The 17773-nt window shown below is 38.9% G+C and overlaps 1 protein-coding gene across 3 annotated transcripts in view; it reads right to left on the bottom strand.

The window, feature by feature from the left end:
* Positions 1–1092: 1092 nt before the first annotated feature.
* SPDL1 (spindle apparatus coiled-coil protein 1) overlaps positions 1093–17773 on the bottom strand; it is a 37885-nt gene continuing 21204 nt past the window's right edge. For 2 of the 3 annotated variants that reach the window (XM_068990658.1, XM_068990659.1), the window contains exons 9-11: positions 12126–12229; positions 11134–11321; positions 7236–7774 (exon numbers count right to left, since the gene is read on the bottom strand). In XM_068990658.1, the coding sequence (XP_068846759.1) occupies positions 7236–7774; positions 11134–11321; positions 12126–12229 (831 nt within the window). Of the gene's footprint in view, positions 1543–7235; positions 7775–11133; positions 11322–12125; positions 12230–17773 lie in introns of those variants that run through there. The other variant, XM_068990660.1, reaches the window with a different exon arrangement.

The raw sequence follows: 17773 nt of genomic DNA, 5'->3' as shown, positions 1-17773 counted from the left end.
TTAGAAGGGAAAGGCAATTTCCTTTTTTACCTAATATATTTCAATGCGACCCCGTGGACTGTAGCCTACCAGGCTCCTCAGTCCATGGGATTTTCCAGGCATGAGTACTGGAGTGGGTTGCCATTTCCTTCTCCAGGGGATCTTCCCAACCCAGGGATTGAACCCGGGTCTCCTGGATTGTAGGCAGACGCTTTACTGTCTAAGCTACCAGGGAAGCAAACAATACATTTCAAGACTTATCTAATTAACCCAACATGATGGTTAAGGATGTGTCAATTTGGTTGAGCTATGAAGCCTAGAAATGTTGTCAAACATCATTCTAGATGTTTCTGTGTGTGCTTTTGGATGAGTTTAACACTTAAATCTGTGGCCTTTGAGTAAAGCAGATTTCCCTCCGGAATGTGGGTGGGCCTATGCATGTAACTAGTTGAAGCCCTGGATTAAAAAGAAAAGGCTAACCTCCCCTGAAAAAGGGGAACTTTTGCAGCAGACAGCTTTTGGACTTAACTGTGACATCAGCTCTTCTTTGGGTCTACTGCCTGAGAGGCCACTGGGTAGGTTCTGGACTTGTCAGCCTCGTTATTTGCAAAACACAATTCCTTAAAATAAATCTCTCTTCTCTCAACTAATACACCACCGAATGTATACATGAAATTAAGTTACAGACCAGGCTATAATCACTTACAGGAAAAAAGTCTTTATTTGGAGGGTTTAGAATTGAAAATATATATTATGTGTGTGTGCATATATATATACACAAAAATTGTATGTACCAGGGAGTTAAGAATCCCTGGTTTCATTTTTCTTCTTTTATTTTCTTTGATAACACACTATAATCTATGCAGAATAAAAAAACCAAAAGGAGATAAATTATAGCAGCTTTATTTTAAATTTCAAAATTGTATTTTTCATGTAATCGAAATAAAACTTAAATCATGTAGATGAATACAAAGATGAACATATATGCTTTAAACACTGACAAAATCTAGTTACAATATATTTTTAAACAAAGTTTTCTATTTTCACAACATAGTGGAAAACTACGTTCATAAAAATGTATATAGGAAAATATAATGTGTTCTCTTTTCAAGTATATATGGCTCTGAAGGTACTTTAATAATCTGTACACAATGCATCCAATAGATTTATAATAACACTTTCCTTCAGTTAATAGTCTATTCACTGTGATTCACAGTTCATCACTTAAGGAACTCTCCTGGTTAGAATCACAATCACATTTTGAATGTTTGGTCAAAGCATGAAAATACCAGTTCCTGGCACAATGAGTAGAAGGAAAATAGGCTGCAAGAAGGTACCCTCAGATAAAGGCAATCTTTAAGCTTCAGAGCAATCTTTGGGGCGAGTGGTACCTTATTCTCATGAAGGAAAAGTCTTTACTGCTGTGGGCACTGGGTCTCTGGAGTTGACTTGGAGGATACATATACAATAGGGTGTGATTTCTTACAAGCTGATTTTTCCAGTTTGCTTGCAGTTTCTTTCCCTTGTTTAACTTCTCTTTGAAGCCTTGATTCAGCAGCTAACCTACAGGCATTAAAGCATCCACTCTGAATTCAAATGTGGTCAGGAAAAATTAAAGAAGAAACAATCCTATATAGTATAATGGATCTCTTAATGAGACAAGGTGATTTTTTTTAAGGTATTTAAGAAGAAAAATTACAGTTGATTCCAATACAATTAAAAAAAACTAAATCACTGCCTCACTAAAAACATTTTCTATCAATAGGCTTAATTTTTCAAATGTCTAAAGAAATATCTTTAAGGCTGATAAAAAGTCATGGCAAAGTCTAAAATAAAGAATTAAAATATAATGATACCCTGTGTCCAAGGTCACGGACGGCTGGGAGGAGCCACCCCGCGCCCAAGGAGCTGTGGCTGCGTGGGCACAGGAGAGCCTAGAGGAGCTATCCCACGTTGAAGATCAGGAAGGCTGGTGGTGAAGAGATACCCTTCATCCAAGGTAAGGAGCAGCGGCTGCACTTTGCTGGAGGCAGCCGTGAACCATGCCCAAGGTAAGAGAAACCTAAGTAAGATGGTAGGTGTTGCAAGAGGGCATCAGAGGGCAGACACACTGAAACCATACTCACAGAAAACTAGTCAATCTAATCACACTAGGACCACAGCCTTGTCTAACTCAATGAAACTAAGCCATGCCCGTGGGGCAACCCAAGACAGGTGGGTCATGGTGCAGAGGTGTGAAAGAATGTGGTCCACTGGAGAAGGGAATGACAAACCACTTCAGTATTCCTGCCTTAAAAACACCGTGAACAGTATGAAAAGGCAAAATGATAGGATACTGAAAGAGGAACTCCCCAGGTCAGTAGATGCCCAACATGCTACTAGAGATCCGTGGAGAAATAACTCCAGAAAGAATGAAGGGATGGAGCCAAAGCAAAAACAATACACAGCTGTGGATGTGACTTCTATTTTCTTGAAGCAAGGTCCGATGCTGTAAAGAGCAATATTGCATAGGAACCTGGAATGTCAGGTCCATGAATCAAGGCAAATTGGAAGTGGTCAAACAAGAGATGGCAAGGGTGAACATTGACATTCTAGGAATCAGCGAACTAAAATGGACTGGAATGGGTGAATTTAACTCAGATGACCATTATATCTACTACTGTGGGCAGGAATCCCTCAGAAGAAACAGAGTAGCCATCATGGTCAACAGAAGAGTCAGAAATGCAGTACTTGGATGCAATCTCAAAAACGACAGAATGATCTCTGTTCGTCTCCAAGGCAAACCATTCAATATCACCGTAATCCAAGTCTATGCCCCAACCAGTAATGCTGAAGAAACTGAAGTTGAACGGTTTTATGAAGACCTACAAGACCTTTCAGAACTAACACCCAAAAAAGATGTCCTTTTCATTATAGGGGACTGGAATGCAAAAGTAGGAAGTCAAGAAACACCTGGAGTAACAGGCAAATTTGGCCTTGGAATGCGGAATGAAGCAGAGCAAAGACTAATAGAGTTTTGCTGAGAAAATGCACTGGTCATAGCAAACACCCTATTCCAACAACACAAGAGAAGACTACACATGGACATCACCAGATGGTCAATACCGAAATCAGACTGATTATATTCTTTGCAGCCAAAGATGGAGAAGCTCTATACAGTCAGCAAAAACAAGACCAGAAGCTGACTGTGGCTCACATCATGAACTCCTTATTGCCAAATTCAGACTCAAATTGAAGAAAGTAGGGAAAACCACTAGACCATTCAGGTATGACCTAAATCAAATCCTTTATGATTATACAGTGGAAGTAAGAAATAGATTTAAGGGCCTAGATCTGATAGAGTGCCTGATGAACTATGGAATGAGGTTTGTGACACTGTACAGGAGACAGGGATCAAGACCATCCCCATGGAAAAGAAATGCAAAAAAAGCAAAATGGCTGTCTGGGGAGGCTTTACAAATAACTGTGAAAAGAAGAGGCGAAAAGCAAAGGAGAAAAGGAAAGATATAAGCATCTGAATGAAGAGTTCCAAAAAAATAGCAAGAAGAGATAAGAAAGCCTTCTTCAGTGATCAATACAAAGATATAGAGGAAAAGAACAGAATGGGAAAGACTAGAGATCTCAAGAAAATTACAGATACCAAGGGAACATTTCATGCAAAGATGGGCTCGATAAAGGACAGAAATGGTCTGGACCTAACAGAAGCAGAAGATATTAAGAGGAGGTGGCATGAATACACAGAATAACTGTACAGAAAAGATCTTCACGACCCAGATAATCACGATGGTGTGATCACTCATCTAGAGCCAGACATCCTGGAATGTGAAGTCAAGTGGGCCTTAGAAAGCATCACTACGAACAAAGCTAGTGGAGGTGATGGAATCCCAGTTGAGCTGTTTCAAATCCTGAAAGATGATGCTGTGAAAGTGCTGCACTCAATATGCCAGCAAATTTGGAAAACTCAGCAGTGGCCACAGGACTGGAAAAGGTCAGGTTTCATTCCAATTCCAAAGAAAGGCAATGCCAAAGAATGCTCAAACTACCACACAATTGCACTCATCTCACAGGCTAGTAAAGTAATGCTCAAAATTCTCCAAGCCAGGCTTCAGCAATACGTGAGCTGTGAACTCCCTGATGTTCAAGCTGGTTTTAGAAAAGGCAGAGGAACCAGAGATCAAATTGCCAACATCCGCTGGATCATCGAAAAAGCAAGAGTTCCAGAAAAACATCTATTTTTGCTTTATTGACTATGCCAAAGCCTTTGACTGTGTGGATCACAATAAACTGTGGAAAAATCTGAAAGAGGTGGAAATACCAGACCACCTGACCTGCCTCTTGAGAAATCTGTATGCAGGTCAGGAAGCAACAGTTAGAACTGGACATGGAACAACAGACTGGTTCCAAATAGGAAAAGGAGTACATCAAGGCTGTATATTGTCACCCTGCTTATTTAACTTATATGCAGAGTACATCATGAGAAACGCTGGCCTGGAAGAAATACAAGCTGGAATCAAGATTGCCAGGAGAAATATCAATAACCTCAGATATGCTGATGACACCACCCTTATGGGAGAAAGTGAAGAGGAACTAAAAAGCCTCTTGATGAAAGTGGAGAGTGAAAAAGTTGGCTTAAAGCTCAACATTCAGAAAACAAAGATTATGGCATCCGGTCCCATTACTTCATGGGAAATAGATGGGGAAACAGCGGAAACAGTGTCAGACTTTATTTTTTTGGGCTCCAAAATCACTGCAGATGGTGATTGCAGCCATCAAATTAAGAGACGCTAACTCCTTGGGAGAAAAGTTATGACCAACCTAGATAGCATATTCAAAAGCAGAGACATTACTTTGCCGACTAAGGTCCGTCTAGTCAAGGCTATGGTTTTTCCTGTGGTCATGTATGGATGTGAGAGTTGGACTGTGAAGAAGGCTGAGCACCAAAGAATTGATGCTTTTGAACTGTGGTGTTGGAGAAGACTCTTGAGAGTCCCTTGGACTGCAAGGAGATCCAACCAGTCCATTCTGAAGGAGATCAACCCTGGGATTTCTTTGGAGGGAATGATGCTAAAGCTGAAGCTCCAGTACTTTGGCCACCTCATATGAAGAGTTGACTCACTGGAAAAGACTCTGATGCTGGGAGGGATTGGGGGCAGGAGGAGAAGGGGAAAACAGAAGATGAGATGGCTGGATGGCATCATGGACTCGATGGACGTGAGTCTGAGTGAATTCTGGGAGTTGGTGATGGACAGGGAGGCCTGGCGTGCTGCGATTCATGGGGTCGCAAAGAGTTGGACACGTCTGAGCGACTTAACTGAACTGATCATGATAAACATATCTAACAAAAAATGTTTAACGCTGCTGCTGCTGCTAAGTCGCTTCAGTCGTGTCCAACTCTGTGTGACCCCATAGATGGCAGCCCACCAGGCTCCCCCGTCCCTGGGATTCTCCAGGCAGGAACACTGAAGTGGGGTGCCATTTCCTTCTCCAATGCATGAAAGTGAAAAGTGAAAGTGAAGTCGCTCAGTCGTGTCTGACTCTTCGCAACCCCATGGACTGCAGCCTACCAGGCTCCTCCGTCCATGGGATCTTCCAGGCAAGAGTACTGGGGTGGGGTGCCATCGCCTTCTCTGGTTTAATGCTAGAGCACTATATCAATGTTAACATGACTCAACAAAAGGGAAATGCAAGATAAAAATTAACAAGGAATCCTGGGCTGCATGAATCGATCTAAATATCCCATTATAAAACTCAAATTTCAACTAGCAAAATAATAGTTTAAGAAAAAAATAAACAATGAAGAAATATTTTAAAGGGCCTATACAGATATTTTATTATAGCAAGAGAATCAATTAAATTCATAAAGCATGCAAGAGTGAATCTCCTAATAGAAGCCATGTTTATTATTATAATATTATCATAGGATTGTGTGTCTAAATTAATCATGCAGAGGGCAAAAGGCTGGAAACATCTGAAGTTAGCAGATGGACTCACACAAACACACACACACACACACAAACGTTTTGTTATTTTGTTTTTGTTTAACTAGCAAGACAAAAAAAATTTCAACGTGCTATTTGAGTCAAACAAGTAGCAGAACATTTGCTTGAATAATTTTTATTAAGCAAAAGAAAGCAGCAGAAGAAATGAAGACAACATAGAGAGTAAGATTTGCACTGATCAATTCTAGAAATTCACCTCCAGAAATATACAATGGTCAAGCACACATACAACAATGAATCACATATACACAAGCATAACTTGTTGAATTCAATTCACAATTAGTGGAAACCATGTGTGTGTCAGATAGCATTCATTTAAAGGTACGTTTTTCCTTGGGAATATTAAGCTTTTAGTTCAAGTGACTTACAGGTTATAATGCTATTACATAAAAATTCAAGAAATGGAGTAATACATTACTCCAATTAACAATAAAAGCTGCAATACTGTTGAAATGCTTTCATTGTTAAATACTACATTTAGTAAAATGTAAAATGTCTTATTTGTATGTCTCCATTAAGACTGATGTGGTACCTTAAAGATATAATAGCACCTTAAAGATCTCCTTTCATAGCAGACAATCCCAGCTAACTATTTTCATACCAATATGCTTAATTTTTAAAATGTCTATTTATTTTAATTCCACTATCATTCCACTGCATAAAGACATCCTTCATCTTTTATCACCCTTTTTTACCTTCTCCATTTTCCTCATTCACTTCTTTTTTGCCCACACTTGGTCCTGCTATACACATCAAGAATGTGTTTTTACACCACCCTAACCTCAGTCACTGTACCTACCTTTCCCTTCCACTCACTTTCTCTTACCTTCTTTCTGGCCTCTATTATTTTTATTTTTTTTTAAATGTTAATTGCTACAGACATGTATGTCTGACACCTTCTCTTTTAGTCACAAACTCAATTATGCAGAAACTAGAGGCTTTGAAGTTTGGGTGTAAATTGAAAACGAGTTACCTTTGATATTTTAAAATGTCAGAATAGGTATTAAAGCACATGCTTGAAGGCTTAGAATAAACAATTTCAAAAGCCATAAAAAAATTTCACCTAACAGTTTTTTGGAAGGCTGAAATTTCTTAATACTAATTGGAAAGCCCTTTCAGGAGGTAAGGTAATTTTTCTTTCAGGTCACTCCTGAACCAGGAAAAAAATAACTACATTTATTCAAAACAACAAAACATTCAGAGATGTACTAGACTCCTGACACAGAAAAGTGTTACTGTTTAAAATAATTCCCTTATTCAGGAGTCTTTTACCCTGGCAATCATCTTAGTCTTTCTTAAAGTTTTAGAAAACTGGAAGGTACGTAGATGAAACTGGGGAATTACACTGCATACAATACTAAGAAAATAGATTAAGAAACAGATAGCACAGTTCATGCAGCGATAGAGGCGAGATGGAGAGGGCTGCTCCCTGCCTTGAAGGAAAGACACTGACCTGGGAGAGTTAGGGGTGTTTCCACTTCTTTCACTTAAGGCTTCCGAGTCAGCTGGAACTCCTATAAGTTTCACACACTTCTTTTCCTTTCTTGGCTGAACATCCATGGGCAGATTTTTGTAAGGAGAGAGAATGACTCCTGATGTGTTTACAGCAACTGTCTTTTCTAGCTGCAAGTTGTTATCTTCCAAACCGTTAGAATAGGATTGTGCCTCCTCTTTCTGTGGTGATAATCTATAAACTTCTTTCCCATCATCACTGGTGGCACATATACCATTAGGGGCGGTTATATCCACAGGCAGGACCTCACGTCTCTTTTTAAGTACAGGCACTTCAATTTTCTCTGAGAATAAAAACAATTTAAAAATGTATCTAGTCAATATATCAAAGACACAATCACCATAAGGTAGAACTAGCTATAAATATATTTATTTTCCTTTGTTTTCCACTCCTGTTTCTTTAAAAACTATTCATCTCCTTACTGAAATACACTGTCTTTAATTCTTTCTTTTTTATGGATTCCCTTAACTGTATCTTTGCAAGGTTATCTGGCTATAAATTTTCCTTCGGACCTCAATATGTTTGACCATAGGAATGAACACTTAAATGTTCTCTTCTAGGCATACAAAAAAGATCTTCATGACCCAGATAATCACAATGGTGTGATCACTTACCTAGAGCCAGACAACCTGGAATGCAAAGTCAAGTGGGCCTTAAGAAGCATCACTATGAATAAAGATAGTGGAGGTGATGGAATTCCAGTTGAGCTATTTCAAATCCTGAAAGATGATGCTGTGAAGTGCAGCACTCAATATGCCAGCAAATTTGGAAAACTCAGCAGCGGCCACAGGACTGGAAAAGGTCAGTTTTCATTCCAATCCCAAAGAAAGGCAATGCCAAAGAATGCTGAAACTACCACACAATTGCACTCATCTCACATGCTAGCAAAGTAATGCTCAAAATTCTCCAAGCCAGGCTTCAATAGTACATGAACTATGAACTTCCAGATGTTCAAGCTGGATTTAAAAAAGGCAGAGGAACCAGAGATCAAATTGCCAACATCCACTGGATCATCGAAAAAGCAAGAGAGTTCCAGAAAAATACCTACTTCTGCTTTATTGACTATGCCAAAGCCTTTGACTGTGTGGATCACAACGGACTATGGAAAATTCTTAAAGACATGGGAATACCTGACCTGCCTCTTGAGAAATCTGTATGCAGGTCAAGAAGCAACAGTTAGAACTGGACATGGAACAACAGACTGGTTCCAAATAGGAAAAGGAGTATGACAAGGCTGTATATTGTCACTCTGCTTATTTAACGTATATGCTGAGTACATCATAAGAAATGCTGGGCTGGATGAAGCACAAGCTGGAATCAAGATTGCCGGGAGAAATATGAATAACCTCAGATATTCAGATGACACCACCCTTATGGCAGAAAGCGAGAACTAAAGAGCCTCTTGATGACAGTGAAAGAGGAGAGTGAAAACACTGGCTTAAAACCCAACATTCAAAAAACTAAGATCATGGCATCTGGTCCCATTACTTCATGGCAAATAGATGGGGAAACAGTGGAAACAATGTCAGACTTTGGGCTCCAAAATCACTGCAGATGGTGACTGCAGCCATGAAATTAAAAGACGCTTGCTCCTTGGAAGAAAAGCTATGACAAACCTAGACAACTTATTAAAAAGCAGAGACATTACTTTGCCAGCAAAGGTCCATCTAGTGAAAGCTAGGGTTTTTCCAGTAGTCATGTATGGATGTGAGAGCTGGAGTATAAAGAAAGCTGAGCACTGAAGAACTGATGCATTTGAACTGTGGTGTTGGAGAAGACTCTTGAGAGTCCCTTGGACAGCAAGGAGATCCAACCAGTCCATTCTAAAGGAAATCAGTCCTGAATATTCATTGGAAGGACTGATGCTGAAGCTGAAACTCCAATACTTTGGCCACTTGATGTGAAGAACTGACTCATTTGAAAAGACCCTGATGCTGGGAAAGACTGAAGGCAGGAGAAGGGGACGACAGGGAATGAGACAGTTGGATGGCATCACCGACTCAATGGACATGAGTTTGAGTAAACTCCACTAGTTGGTGATGGACAGGGAGGCCTGGTGTGCTGTAGTCCATGGGGTTGCAAAGAGTTGGACACGACTGAGCGACTAAACTAACTGACTGAACTGAGGGTTATTATAAAAGTTGCATGGGGCTTCAGCCTGGAAATTAGAAAGGATATAGTGCATAAGAGTCAAGCAATCCAGGTACAAATCCTAGTGCTAACAACACTCAGCAGCTGAGTGACCTTGGGAAAGTACTTAACCTCTTTGAGCATTGTTTTCTTACTTTTCTTAAAGCTTGAATAATAATCATTTACTGATCAACTACTAAGTACAAAGCACTGTGGTAACTGCTATATGCTTTTACACTCAATCTAAAAGACAGGCTATGTTTTTGTAATGTATAAAATGGAATTAAAAGCACTAATTGAGGAACACTCAGTAGTGTGTTATTGGAGAAGGCAATGGCACCCCACTCCAGTACTCTTGCCTGGAAAATCCCATGGATGGAGAAGCCTGGTAGGCTGCAGTCCATGGGGTCGCTGAGGGTCGGACACGACTGAGTGACTTCACTCTCACTTGTCACTTTCATGCATTGGAGAAGGAAATGGCAACCCACTCCAGTGTTCTTGCCTGGAGAATCCCAGGGATGGGGGAGCCTGGTGGGCTGCTGTCTCTGGGGTCGCACAGAGTTGGACACGACTGACGTGACTTAGCAGCAGTAGTGTGTTATAAAGATTAACATAACATCATTCTATCTCCTATGCAGGTCGAGATATACAGTCACAGAATAATTATTCTAATACTTTTTCTGTTTCCCAAAACTAACATGTCTTTCATTTTCAAAATCAAAATATTAATTAAGTTGCAGAAACCACAGTTGACTGTGGGGCTAGTGTTCCTGCTCTACCCTATTGTTTTTAAATCATTATTTTTCCTTTCTCTTGCACTGCTTCTTTGAAATCCACACCATCAATATTCACTATCCTTCCTCCTGGCTGCGCTGTTTAGTTCAGCAGACCTTTGAAATTTGAAGTGGATAACTCTTAATCAGGACAGTCTATTAACCAGAGAAGGGGAAAAAGATGAGAGAAAGAGAAACCTTTTTAAACTATAAAGAAACCTTATTATTGCTGACAATCTGCCCCCTACTGTTGAGAATCACTCCTGTCCCTGAAATAATGATGAAGAGAGAGTTGTAGGCATGTGAATGGTGTAGGGGCAAAAATGGCTGAAAGTCTATAACCTAGAACATGTAACAGAACTTTGTTTGGCCTAAGAACCATCACATTCTTAGACTCCATTATTTTAGGTTTTCTATGAATAATTACTATTAACTAATATAGCTCTTAAACATCAGTTGCCTCAATAAAACTGAACTCTTTGGTATTACATAAGATGCTGCAATCTTAAATGGAAAAGGCTCAAATGTTAAGGAATACTCATTTTATTCACGTATATCCAGTACACAGTTCTCTTTCCTACAAATTCTCTAGCAATACATTTATTTTATTAAATATAGATACATAGTCACAAATTAGTTTGCAATGAGGTTTCCATAAAGCTGTAGAAAGAAAAAAATTTGATATGATTTCTCAGAGCTTCTCATGATATAAAAGACAAAATATATGATACATGCATACCTTCAGGTTCATACTTCAGTTTTAGCTCATCTAATTTAGCTCTCAGTTTCATATTTTCACTTTGGGAAAGCTGGAGGTGCCTTTCATTTAAAAAAAGTTTCCGCTCAATATCCAGAGCCCGCTGGCTCTCAAGTAATGCTTTCATTCGCTGGATGGACAATTCACCTTTAATGCTTTCACTTTCTTTGCTACATTAAAAAAAAAAAAAGAGAGAGAGAACCAAAGAATATTAACATAACACATAAAATACATAGTTTTTAGTACAAACTATTTGTTTAGTTGCTAAGTTGTATCCAACTCTCTTGTAACACCATGGACTGTAGCCTGTCAGGCTCCTCTGCCCATGGGATTCTCCAGGCAAGAATACTGGAGTGCCATTTTCTTCTCCCGGCGATCTTCCCTATCCAGGGATCAAACCCACTCATCTCTTGCGTCTCCTGCATTGGCAGGCACATTCTTTACCACTGACCCACGTGGAAAGCCCACCAACTGTTTACTGTATTATATATTTGAACTCTTAGTAAAACATATTTCCCTGGTGTTTTTTAGTAACAAAGAAACAATAAGCAAAATAAGATTTAACAACAGCAGTTTTTCAAATTAAAAAATCTCATGCATTTTTCAAAGGAAATGGACACAGAGGGGCATACTTTCCACATGTATAAATAAACTCCTTTAAGTTTTAAATTACATGACATTTATTCTTTAAAAAATTAGGTTATACGAACATTTTCTAAAGTTCTTTATACTTGCTAATTTGAAAGGCTTTAAGAAAAACAAAAAACTAAAAACAATTATTCATTGAAAGTATTTTTCTTCAATAACCAGTAATAATTATATTGAATAAATATCATCTGCTGCAGAGGTATTTTTGTTGTTGTTCTTTTCTAGAACTTTCTTTTGGCAACGTAAAGACAAAACTACTACCACTTATTAGAAGCAAGTGAACAGAGTGAACAGAGTCTCCGTCTTTCTAAGCACCCAACACTTACTTTAAGTTGTCAAGCTTTATTTGAAGTAAATCTGTGTAATAGGTGTCATCTTCCAGAGCAACAGAGTTGGCTGAAGGCTTAGATTCCATACTTTCATATAAACTCTAAAGAAAACAACAATTCTTACTACTTAGATAATAAATTAGGTTAGCATAGGTTTATTAATGTCAGTTACCTCTGCTGCTGCTGCTGCTAAGTTGCTTCAGTCGTGTCCGACTCTGTGCGACCCCATAGATGGCAGCCCACCAGGCTCTCCCGTCCCTGGGATTCTCCAGGCAAGAACAAAGGAGTGGGTTGCCATTTCCTTCTCCAATGGGTGAAAGTGAAAGCGGAAAGTGAAGTCGCTCAGTCGTGTCCGACTCTTTGCGACCCGAGTTACCTATACTGAATGCTTATCATACGGCAGGCGCCGTGCTAAGCAGTATTCATGTAACTCACCCCCCTTCTGAAGCAGGCATGAGAAGGAGCGCTCCTCTCTTAGAGACAAGGGAGCTGCCTCACGACACTACAGGCAAGCACGCTGGCAAGCGGGGATCTGAGCGCAGCTCTGTCTCCAGAGCCTATGCTTTAATCCCACCTGTGCTCCCTCTGCTTCCTCTCTCCTGGCTTTCAATATGGAAGAAACAAATACTCACTGGGAAAGTGCAGCACTCAATATGCCAGCAAATCTGCAAAACTCAGCAGGGGCCGCAGGACCGGAAAAGGCCAGTTTCCATCCCAATCCCAAACCCTTAATTCCAGCCTTATGAAACAGCCATAGGTAACAAAAATATGAAAAAGAGTGGAAATCCGTAAAGTTATTTTCGGTGCCCACTCTTCTGAGATTCTGAAAGAATCTCTGTACAACTTCTCTAAGGAAAAAAATGTAAATTTGCTTTAAAATATGTAAACAAATTCAGAGATTGCAGGTAAAAGACCTTAATTTAAAGCCATAATTTTCGAAGTATAGTGCAGAGTCTACTGGTGAGCCACATACACCTATCAACTGATGTTTTTCAAGTTCAACCAAAATTGCAGTCCTTTCAACAGTTCTTGTAAGAGAAATAAAATTATATAAACTTAAAATTTTATACTAATAGCTAATTTTATAATAATAGCTACAATTTAGAATGTTGACATTATTAACGTTTACAAAGTTTGTCATTTATAAGCTGTGATTAGTTCTTTAGTGAGAAGATAGGCATCTGTGCTCCCTAAGTTAATTTATAAATTCAATGTAATCCTAATAAAAACGCCAACAAACTTTTTTTCTTGAGCTAGACAAGATGTTCATAGGGAAAAACAAACATGAAAGGACAGAAAAAATGCTGAGAAAGAAAAGCTATGGTGGGAGAAGAGCCTTGCCAGACGAAACATAATGATAAAACCTCTGAATTAAAAGTATGGCACAGATGTGCAGAAAAGTAGGCCAATCGAATAGAACGGAAAGTCCAGAAATAGACTCAGGCATATATGAAAATTTGATATATGATAAAGATGTTATGTTAAATCACTGCTATCAAGACTGACTTTTAAATAAATGATGCTAGGACAACTGGCTAATTATTTGGAAAAGGTAAAATTAGATTTATACCTCACCCTATACACAAGAATAAACTTCAATCGAGATCAGGTCTCTAAATGTAAAATGTGAAACCGTACAAACACTATTAGAAAACACGCGTCAGTTTCCTCTATATACTCATGCAAGTAAATACACCTATGAAAACATGCTAAAATTCACTTATTATTACAAAAATAGAAATTAAGACTACACTGAGATACCATTTCTTATCTATCAATGCAGAAAAAATTTAAAAAAATAATACATTCTATTGGTGAGGTGACAGAGAAATGAGCACTATGATACAATGCTAGTTTACTTCGACCCAGCAATTATACTGTAGGAATTACTCAGGATGATACATCTATAATAAGGAAACACACGTACATGCAAAATAACACTTTGTAGCACTGTACATAATTGCAAAATACTGGAAATAATCTAAATACCCAGACAGAGGAGAATGTATGAGAACCATACATCAGAATCCTCTGTTGGTGTGAATTAGGAAGATCTCTCTGAACTAGATGAAGTGATTTCCAGGTTAAAATTTTTTTAAAAAAGTAAACTGTAAAAGACTATCTGTGTTATGCCACATTTTGTCCAAGAAATAAAAAGGGAAAATAAAGCCTACATATAAAGCTGCTCTTTTTGGAAAAAGGAACAGGTCATGAGTAAAGCAGAAACAAACTGGCTGCCCAAACAGGTGGGTGTAAACAGAGGGGAAGGACGGGAGACGGGCAAAACTCTGTACAGTTTTGAGTTTAGAACCACATTAATGATTCACATGCTGGAAAGAGTAAATAAATTCAACAAGGATGGACAAAACCTAACTATTTCAGATGACTAACACACTCATAACTGGTAAGGGAAAGTGCAGCACTCAAGCAGTGGCCACAGAACTGGAAAAGGTCAGTTTTCACTTCAATCCCTAAGAAAGGAAATGCTGAAGAGTGTTCAAATCATGTACAATTGCACTCATTTCACATCCTAGCAAGATTATGCTCAAAATCCTTCAAGCTTGGCTTCAGTAGTATACGAACCGAGAACTTCCAGATGTACAAGTTGGATTTAGAAAAGGCAAAGGAACCAGAGATCAAATTGTCAATATTCGCTGGATCATAGGAAAAGCAAGACAATTCCAAAAAAACATCTACTTCTGCTTCATTGACTATGCTAAATCCTTTAACTGTATAGATCACAACAAACTGTGGAATATTCTTGAAGAGATGGGAATACCAGACCAGCTTAACTGTCTCCTGAGAAACTTGTATGCAGGTCAAGAAACAACAGTAGAACTGTACGTGGAACAACGGACTGGTTCAAAATAGGGAAAGGAGTACATCAAGGCTGTATATTGTCACTCTGCGTATTTGACTGTATGCAGAGTACATTGTATGAAATGCAGGGCTGGATGAAGCACAAGCTGGAAACAAGATTGCTGGGAGAAATATCAATAACCTCAGATATGCAGATGATACCACTTTAATGGCAGAAAATGAAGAGGAACTAAAGAGCCTCTTAATGAAGGTGAAAGAGGAGAGTGAAAAAGATGGCTCCAAAATCACTGCAGATAGTGACTGCAGCCACAAAATTAAAAGACGCTTCCTCCTTGGGAGAAAAGATATGACAAACCTAGACAGTGAATCAAAAAGCAGAGACATCACTTTGCCAACCAAGGTTCATTCTAAAGCTAAGGCTTTTCCAGTAGTCATGTACGGATGTGAGAGCTGGACCATAAAGAAGGCTGAATGCCGAGGAACTGACGCTTTCAAACTTTGGTGCTGGAGACAACTGTTGAGGGTCCCTTGGACAGCAAGGAGATCAAGTCAATCCTAAAGGAAATCAACCTTGAATATTCACTGGAAGAACTGGTGCTGAAGCTAAAGCTCCAATACTTTGGCCACCTCAGGTGAAGAACTGACTCATCTGAAAAGACCCTGATGGTGGGAAAGATTGAGGGCAAGAGGAGAATGGGGTGACAGAGGATGAGATGGTTGGATGGCATCACTGACTCAATGCACGTGAGTCTGAGTAAACTCAGGGAGATAATGAAGGACAGGGAAGCCTGGCATGCTGCAGTTCATGCGGTCGCAGAGTTGGACATGACTTAGTGACTGAACAATAACAACAGAACTTTTGAACATAGTATTTTGACTATATACCCTCAAGTTAAAAACAAAAAGAACAAATCCTGAACTTTAATGAATAATTTCAAAACTATATATATTTTAAGAATGAGTAAATAAGCAAATATATTGAGGACAATAAGAGCCAGGTTTTTCACTGTTGGAAAAAATGGGGTAGGCAATGAACCCTGTGGCACTGGACTCAAACTGCAGTCATGAAGTATGACATCAAGGTTTTATTATGTGTATATGTGTATATATATGTGTGTGTAATACACAAAACTGTTTACATGAAACATTCCTAAACATGCATATAACACATACATAAGTACACTAAATGTATGGACACAGACTTCCAGTTCTGTCTGCTAGAAGAACCCAGAAGTGATGACATTTCAGTAGCAATAAGCACATTCAGTGCCCAGATCCTGGTTTCTAAGTGTCCTTCTTCGTTTAAAGGAACCTACGTTCCTGGTAGAAATGTTGATTCCAAGGCTAGGAATATTTTGTTGTGCCAGAGTAAGGAAGTACCCCCACTGGCCAAATCTGGGACAGAGTAAATAAGGAAGTTATAGATTATAGTCCATAGGATAAAATAAGAATTTATGAGACTATATGACATAAATGAGGAGAAAAGCTCTAATTCGTTATTCTAACTGAAATTATCATTTGGCAATCATCACAGTAATACCTGTTTCAGGCAAGAATCATCAACGGATGTTCAAGTATAAGGGGAAATAGATATATACCTGGCCTAAGTAACTCCCTATGAAATACTTAAGCTTAATATCACCTGTTACAGTACAAATAGATACCATGTGCCATCTGATGTGACATAGAGAAAGTATACTTCTAGTCCTGGAGTATTCCCATCAAAAATACATTGCTGTTGTTCAGTCTCTAAGTCGTATCTGGCTCTTTGCAACCCCACAGCCTGCAGCATGCCAGGTGTCCCTGTCCTTCACTATCTCCCAGAGTTTGCTCAAATTCATGTCCACTGAATCAGTGACTTTATATCACACACCCCAAAATGAGAGAATCTACAAAGCAAATGGCTGTACTCCTCAAAAATGTCAAAGTCATAAAAGATAAAGAGAGCCTGAGGAATTGTCCCAGACTGTTTTTGTTCAGTTGCTCAGTTGTGTCTGACTCTTTGCAATCCCATGGACTGCAGCATGCCAGGCTTCCCTGTTCTTCACTATTTCCTTGAGTTTGCTCCAACTCATGTCCATTGAATTGGTGATGCCATCCAACCACCTCATCCACTGCCACCCTCTTCTCCTCCTGCCGTCAATCTTTCCTATCTTTAATTACATGGACCTTTAGAGTCTCTAAAGAGATTTAACAATTAAATACAACACATGATCACAGATTGCACCCTAGAAAAGAAAGCATTTGGTCATTTTTGTATTCCAGGAAGGACATCAGGTAATTCCTAAAATGTAAAAGGCAGTTCAGCTAAAACTATGTATCAATGTAAGCTTCCTGATTTGATCATTGTACTATGGTTATGTAAAAGATAAACTTCAATACTGAGTAACAACTTCAGGGTAAAGGGATATCTGGTTTGCAACTTACTCTCAAATGTTTCAGATAAAAATGTACGTACATGGAAAGAGAAAATAAAAACGCAAATGTGGTGAAACTGACAACCGGGGAATCTGGGTGAAGGGTATGCGGTAATAATTTTACAACTTTCCAAATGGAATTACAGATTAATAGCCTAGAGACAAGGATTGAGAAGATGCAAGCAAGGTTTAACAAGGACCTAGAAGAAATAAAAAAGAGTCAAAATATAATGAATAAAGCAATAAATGAGATCAGAAACACTCTGGAGGCAACAAATAGTAGAATAACGGAGGCAGAAGATAGGGTTAGTGAAATAGAAGATAGAATGGTAGAAATAAATGAATCAGAGAGGAAACAAGAAAAATGAATTAAAAGAAATGAGGACAATCTCAGAGACCTCCAGGACG

Source organism: Capricornis sumatraensis, chromosome 18 (genome assembly GCF_032405125.1).
Source record: "Capricornis sumatraensis isolate serow.1 chromosome 18, serow.2, whole genome shotgun sequence".
NCBI classification, from domain to species: domain Eukaryota; kingdom Metazoa; phylum Chordata; class Mammalia; order Artiodactyla; family Bovidae; genus Capricornis; species Capricornis sumatraensis.
This window is presented reverse-complemented; position numbering and strand designations above follow the sequence as displayed.